At 39.0% G+C, this 7647-nt stretch overlaps 1 protein-coding gene across 1 annotated transcript in view; it reads left to right on the top strand.

Annotated features, from left to right (window-relative positions):
- Window positions 1-7647, top strand: part of SMIM14 (small integral membrane protein 14) — a 24457-nt gene that overhangs the window by 10871 nt on the left and 5939 nt on the right. Inside the window, exon 2 of the mRNA XM_009574771.1 lies at window positions 4661-4709. Coding sequence (XP_009573066.1) covers window positions 4661-4709 — 49 coding nt within the window. The remainder of the gene's footprint in view (window positions 1-4660; window positions 4710-7647) is intronic.

The raw sequence follows: 7647 nt of genomic DNA, 5'->3' as shown, positions 1-7647 counted from the left end.
AGTGAGGAAAAGCCCTTGTCTCTGTTACCACTAGAAGTAACTCGGTTTCTTTTTTCCTTTGCATCGTGTTGGGTTTACATTCAAAATATTTCAGTAAGGGGACACTGATTTGCTGTAATTCAGCTACTGTTGCCTCCCAGTTCCAAGAACTTATGAGGGGCATCATAGAACCCAAATACTCATATTGACCAAGAGTTCTTGTGGTGTGGGGATTATTAATTTAAATTATTTTAACTTAAGCTATTCAAGATTTTAAATGTACTTGGAGGGCATTAAAGTTCACAGTTGTATTTTAAGTAATGTGCATTTATAATTAGTATTTTTACTTGTATTGCCTGCAAGTTTGCCCTCTATTAAAACTGAAAATTTTGGAGCCTTTTTAGCTCCCTTTTAGCTTTCATGCTGTTTACAATTTGTGTTTACTTCATTTTGGACAATAAAAGATAAATTCGTTCATTTTTTGGCTCACGTGCACTAAGCCATTCATTGTATTTGGATGACAAACTGCACAGAGAATGTTAAAATTCAGATATAATCCTCTTCATTTAAATGGAAGAAAATAATAATTTCTATAAATTTTCTGTAACATTTTTCACTCTCTTCTTCTTTTGTTGAATAAGCCCTGATATTTCACTCACCGAATTTCTGTGTTCTTTTTAAGGGCCTGTTCCAGAATATACTGAAAAACATGAAAAGGCTGTTGCTGACTTTAGCAGGTGTCAAATCAGGCAGTCAACTATTAATCTTCCACTAAATTCACATTTTTGACAACACAAGGATCTCTGAAATATGAATAAAACCAAAACCACCATTAATAATACTGGCTTTAAGTACGTAAGAGTTAACGTATTCTAAGAATTACTTCTCTATTCATATTTTTCTCATCAACTCTGTAGTGTTCCCACTCTGAAAAACATTGACTGTATTTGAAAAGTGTTTTTGAGGGTTTTGTTGAGAAGAGGGAAGGTCTGGTTCAACTTTTTACTATTATTCCACAAACTTTCATCCAAAATCCCCTTCCACGTCAGAATAGAAAATCCGAATACAAAGGACGGTTTATTTCAAGTCCCTGATAATTGCTCTTTTTTCAATTACCTGATGATTGAAATGTCTCACATTCAATTTTTTTCCAACAGTTGCTGTGTCCCTTAAGGGTGTAGTTATCAAGAGAGAGCTTACTGGTAGAAGGAGCATTCTTGTTTCAGCAAAAGGCATTACCTTTCCTAGCCATTCAACATATGTAAGCATTTCATACACGTACCAGAATCGTTTCTCATCTTTTGACTAATTGAGTGACCGGAAGGGATCAGATTTATATTGGCTTACAGAGTTAGGAACTAGTTCACCCAAGTGAATTGAGAAAAACCTGTTTTTACTGCTGCTCATTTTCCATCACCTGCCGTGTTTCATCCCGAGAGAACAATATGCAGCCTGCCACTAAGCTGTTAAAAACAGATTTGTTACCTGGCTCTCTGGCTTACAGAGCCCTCCTAGAGCTTCTGCTCATGGATTACTGAGGTTTTGCATGTGCTTGTAGTCAGGAGGGGAAGTGAGCATGAGAAGATATTTGAGTGTGTTTTTTATCATGTGCTCTATGGCTTCTTAAAACCTGTTTGAGCCTATGGGTGGTCCTGTTCTGACCAAATCTTCTCCAGCACAAGTAGTTTTTATAAGAAATTTTTGTATTACCTGGAATAATTGAGAAATACTTCTCGGAAATATTTGTATTGCTGGATATGAATGTAGCAGAGACTATGAAGTATAATTTTTTTTAGGTGGGATCTTTAAATCTGCATGATTGTATGATCACATAATATAATGACTCTCTCATCTGTAAAATAGTTATACTGATTTGCAGGTTAGCCAGTGTTGACTTTTTTTGCAGTTAGCAATGTTTTCAATTTAGAGGAATTTCATACAAATTATTAAAAATGCAGTTTTTTCAAATTTTTCTCGTGTAACTGTTTCACAACATAATTTGAGGTTTCTAAACCTATCTTGTACAGTTAGTTTCTAGATCCCCATGGAAAAAATGGTATATTTGTTGTCCAAGCCCTCTGGAAAGCACAGCCCCATTATCAGTCAAAGTACAGATGGCTCTGCACTTTGTAAAGGTTCCTCTGTACATTGTTCCTCCATACATAAACAGACTTTTTTCCATATTGGCAGGATATAATCTAATATAAGAGCATTTTTTCAGCAGAGATCTGTAGAGCAAACTCCTAATGGTATTTTTCTTAAGACTGCTTGCTTACTGTAATATTTCCATCATTGGTGTTTCCAGCAGTACTTTTCATTCTAAGGTCTTGGAGCCTGTCCTGTCTTTTGAGAAGTCACCAAGGATGCCCGTAGGATAAAACTTGTGTACCCTCTGGGCACAAAAAATCTCTGGGATTTAATACTTACTGTGTCTTAATCAGGTGGCCTCCTACATCAACAGGCATTTCCAGACAGTGTGTAGGCTTTTCTTCTTCCATTGAAGAAATGGTCGAGATGATGGTGAATGACAAAGCATGGTGTGATTACGGTCACCCCTGAGACTGCTCTTCACGAAAGGCATAGCTGTAGCCAGGATATCTTTGTGTTGTTGTTAAACAAGCTTGTCTGGTGGTTAACATACTCATGTCAGTCAAAGCTGGAGCGCCATCATTTTTTTGTGTGGTAGCAGTGGAAGTCCATCTGGTAGGCAGGTGAAGGAACAGGATGTTAACAGCAACAAAAGGTACATGCACCATTTTTTGAGATGGCTTTTATAGAAATGTTACTTGCATGGTTTAAGAAAGTTGTATTTGGACAGAGTGTAACACTTAGAATGGGAGATAACCAATATTGTGGCTAGAACACCCCAAGGCAGTGTTGCCTATCTGGGCAAACTAGGTACGCTATATGAGCACTAGCCATCCTGGCGATAGAGGGATAACTAGATGCTATGTGCTTGTTGACCTGTACAATGTTTCTGATCATATACCTACTACCCATTTTAATCTGGGCATCGTTCTCCGTTGAAGAATATCGGTAAACTGTGTTTTACAGAGTAGGAATTATAAATTAAGCCCCCTCCAGAGTTAAAGCCTTATACAAACAGAAGATAATTATGTTGCTGATCTCTTTAAAATGTGGGTATAGTGATATCCAGTTTTCCCAGTTCAGGAATCTCTCAGTGTCAGATATTCCAAATTGGTACTATTGCTAATGTAAAACCTCCCCTTTGAGGATGACTTCCAAACTTTGAAAATAAAATGAGCTTTTGCTTTTATATAAGAAGGCCAGGAAATACGCATAGTTTAATAGATTTTTTTTTTTTAAATAAGGTAAGTAGAAGTCTTTTGTTTGAATTTCCTCTGCTTTTGTTTTTAACTATAGAAATAGCTGAAAGGTTAAATCCAGCCTTCCCAGTACTTCCTAAGGAACGTTTTTGTAGTCTCAGTAAATTTGCTAGCAGATCTTAATATATTAATGAAAGAATGAATGTGATCAATCTCCAATTACATTTTTTTTCTTTCTCAAAGGCGTCAGTCATTGAAAATCATTATGATAAAGGAAGGAGCTTAAACTTTTCCAAATGTCTTCCTTCTTCGGTTGCTCATCTGTTTCCTTGATGTGCTTTGCATAATGACTACATACAGCAAATCAGTTATGCCAATGCAAGGGGAAGAAGAAATTATTCATGTATTTCTTTCATAAGGAACATCATCTTTTCTTCTCTTTTACATTTTTATATTTACACTGATAATAAACAGATTAGCCTGTTGTGATAAGAAGTGTTGAGATTTGTGACACTACTGTGACATAAAACCTGTCAAAAAGCAAATGTCAGTTCTAACCAAGGCATTGTAACAATTCTGTACTTTTTGAAACTTTTATTATTAATCCATGTAGTTTACCTAGGCAGAGGATAGAACCTACTTCCATAATACAGCAGATTAAATCCCATCCATTTAACCTCTCTGTGCCTGATAAAGAATGTGATATTTGTCTTTCTTTTTTGACTCTCTCATCTGTAAAATAGTTATACTGATTTGCAGGTTAGCCAGTGTTGACTTTCCTTGCAATTAGCAAGCTTACCTAGTCTGTAAATGCAGGTATTCATTACAGTTGCTAAAAGTGTTTTAAATTTTACCAATCAGTAAAGAGAAAAAACAGTAAAATACATATAAAAATCTGCTTTTAAAAAAAGATCTTAGGTGGAAAAAACAGTAATTGCTAAGTTTAAATACAAAATTTTAATTCGGCTTCTCTGTGCATAACCGTTGTCACAGTCTGATCATTTATTGTTATGTAATCACAGAATATTTTAATGTTACTTGATCTAGATAACAGTAGTAACACTAACCCATTATAAATCCCAAAATGTGTGTAGAGAGTATATCTGTATATAGCAATGTCTATATCACTATAGGTTTTTAACTTGAATTTTAAAAGGCATACAGTCGCTGCAACCTGTGTGGAAGCAATAGCACTTTAGTCAGGTGATTTAAAGGTATTACGTATATAGTGTTCGGAAACTACCTCCATATCTGGGATTCTTCACACAACGTAAGCCAAGTGCAGTAAAGGATCGGTTATAATCTTCCTTATCTTGAACTTGTGCTCTGACATTATACTAAATCTGACTGAGTCTCATTGCTAAGTGTCATGCCTTTCTTTTTCTCTGTTTCAGCTGAGACAATCCCAGTCGTACTGCACAGACACAGAATGCCTTCAGGAATGTGAGTAACTATCGAGATCAGGTGGATGGAAGTAAAATAAACAGTAGTAATTAAAATACAGTCTGACTAGTCTTTAAAATGCAGCAGTTGATTTAACGTTATAGGAACATATTACATTAAATCAAATACTACAGTAATAAAATTGTTATGTGGGGGAGGTAATTTCTGATAATCTGTGATGCAGATGAACATTTGTATGTTGGAAGCACTGTATGGAAGCAGCGACGGTGAGCAGGCTGCAGGTGTCAGTATACCAGCATGACCATTGATCGGCCCCCAAGCATTATTGAATCTTACCATTAGCCTCCAAATAGGATGATTTCAATTTTTCCCTGTGGAGAAAATTTGGAGGGGGCTTTATTTGTCCTCCTTACAGTCATAGCAGCCTAACCAGTGAAGACGGGATATTCACCCCAGACCCCCACACGTACGCATGCTCACGGCTGCGGCTGAGTGATTTACTGTCAGTACTGTGAACACTCCACTGTGAGGGAGAGGAGATTCTCTGCCAGCTCTAACTGATAAGTTGACATACACCGTGACTGCATTTCTGTTTGACTCGGTGGCTGTGTAGTTAATGAAGCAGAGTACTGATGTGTATGCTTCCTTGAAATTTGCTGTGAAATACATCTAAAAAACTCTCCCAAACTGTTTGCTGGACAGTCAAACGCTACCAGCATCTGCAGGGAAGCATAACTGTGCAGGGGTTGTGCACTAATGTAAGCTTGCCCTGAAGTGCTCTGTTTACACTTTCCATGGTTTAGAGGGAACATCGCCAAATGCTTGTAAATAAAAATGGAGTGGATCTGTTTTTCCTATATTGCTTTACCAATTGAGCATACGAACTCACTCGATTAGCCTGCATCAAGACTACTGTAATGCTCGGAGGGAGCAGGGAGCACCTGAGCAGTGTGTTCCCAGAAGCAAGAGCTGCTGGTGCCTGTGTCTTCTACAGGTCTTGGAGCAGTGCAGTCAAGGTTTCCAGGGTCCTGGGGAGAGGGCATGCCTTCGTTCACTCATGTTCCTCCCTCTTCACTCCCCAGTAAAACCTGTTTAGAAATGGCCATCTAGCTTGGACTTGCACTGTGCCCTCCCAGTGTGAAACAGTCCCAGATTCATTGCCATGTTGGGCTGAAGGGGAAAAGCTATGAGCTTTCCCAGATAACCCCTGAAAAAAAAGACTGGGATGCCATAACAGTGCTGCTGCCTTTACTCTTTCTCTGTGGGCTTTCCAAGTTATGCTGTGTGTCCGTGGCTTCCAGCACCCCTCCTCTCCCAAACGCACCTGTCCTAGGGCAGACTTTTTCGTCTCCCACATCTTAGACTTCTATGTGTGGGGTTTTTTTTAAATCACAGGCATGTAAGAAAGAGGGTGGTGACAGGAGACAGAATATTTTCTGTGTTAGCAGTAGGCACAGACAGGCTGTGCAGCTTTCTGAGCTTTAGTCCGCAGTCAAAACCAAGCGATGGTAGGTCATTCTCATTCAAGCCTTGGGAGCCTTGGCTCATCAATATTTATGAAGTTCTTAGGCTAAAGACTGTATAAATGAGTAAGTTTATGTGTGGGCACAAAGCTTGTGGGATAGCTTTCATGCTATAGTACCAAGCTATAGTACAGTGGGGATGTGAATGGTTTGCGGCAAATAGCTTTCCATCCTGAAAGAGATCCTTGCAATAACTGTCTGTGCAGATGCAAGCAATTTGGCAGCAATTGTTCTAAACCAGTGGTTTGTTTCAAAAACCAAAGCAAAAATTATAGAGTAAATCCTCTCCTACATTATTATGTTGCCTTAAATTTAGTTCCAGCAAAGGTATTTTTCTGCTGATGCAATGACACTGACTGCCTATTTGTCAGATTATTTTGTGATGCTTCTGTGATTCTGTGCTTGGGCCAACATAAGCTCTGTAAGACTCCCAGGAGTCAAAGGCGAAAATAAACAGACTGAGCCTGGAGAAGCTTCTAGGCGTGTTTTTAGAGCCAGATAAAAACAATTCTGAGCCAGTCTTCTGTCCATTGCTTCATCCTGTTCTGATGAGCTACACCGTGATGAGTTTACGTTTGAGGTGGGTCTCCACTTCCCTAGGTCCCACAGCTCCATTTCATGTTACTTGCTGACTTTGATTCCTCATTTCAGGACCTTGATATGAAGAAGCTTGTTTCACTCCCACCCGTTTGCTCATTCCCAGGATTTGGTCTTCCTTCTGGAAGCGCAGCTGGGAATGTTGTCATATGCAGATCCTTAAGTTGCAAAGTTGTGGAATAACTGATGAGATGTATGTGGTTTTGTTTTGGGAAACGTCAGGGCTGTGGTTCAGCCAGTGTCACAGCAGCGTCATGTGTTATGCTGTTGCTACCAGCTGGAAGTTCTCAGAAACACCCTGCACTGATTCTTCCTGAGCACACTTTGTTTTTTCAACCCTTGATTTCAGATCTTTTGGATTTTTGGAGCCAGATCAAAGCAGTAGCACCAAGGCTCCCTCATTCGCATTTTTGTGTTATTGGCTCTAAATTTTCATTTATGGTTGTTGGCACCATTATATTGTAGTGACTACCCTGCAGACAGTTTCCCTGCAGAGAGGGTCAGGACCAGTGCTTTCAGATTTGTACTCCTACATACAGGAGGATATGAGCACCGCTTCAGAGAGCATTTGGGCACTCTGCTTGATGGCTGTTCCTCTGCTGATTCTCCGTCAGAATATCTGCTGTGACGGTAAAGCATGTATCAGAGTCTGATGACTGTTCCCTCCATTTCAGTGGATGCCTTGGACAAAAAAGGCTGCAAGTTTTGAATATGCAACACATTTAATATTCTGTTGGGATTGTTTATGCTCAGCAAATCAGAAGATCTTATAGTTTCCCTTGAGATGAGGCATAAGAGCGATAATTCTTTTCTGAATTCTATCTAATGCAAGTGGAGCAGGGAGGATTTCTCTGAAG

This window comes from Fulmarus glacialis, unplaced genomic scaffold (assembly GCF_000690835.1).
Source record: "Fulmarus glacialis isolate BGI_N327 unplaced genomic scaffold, ASM69083v1 scaffold19733, whole genome shotgun sequence".
NCBI classification, from domain to species: domain Eukaryota; kingdom Metazoa; phylum Chordata; class Aves; order Procellariiformes; family Procellariidae; genus Fulmarus; species Fulmarus glacialis.
Note: the sequence above shows the minus strand (reverse complement) of the source record. Positions and strands in the feature narration are given on the sequence as shown.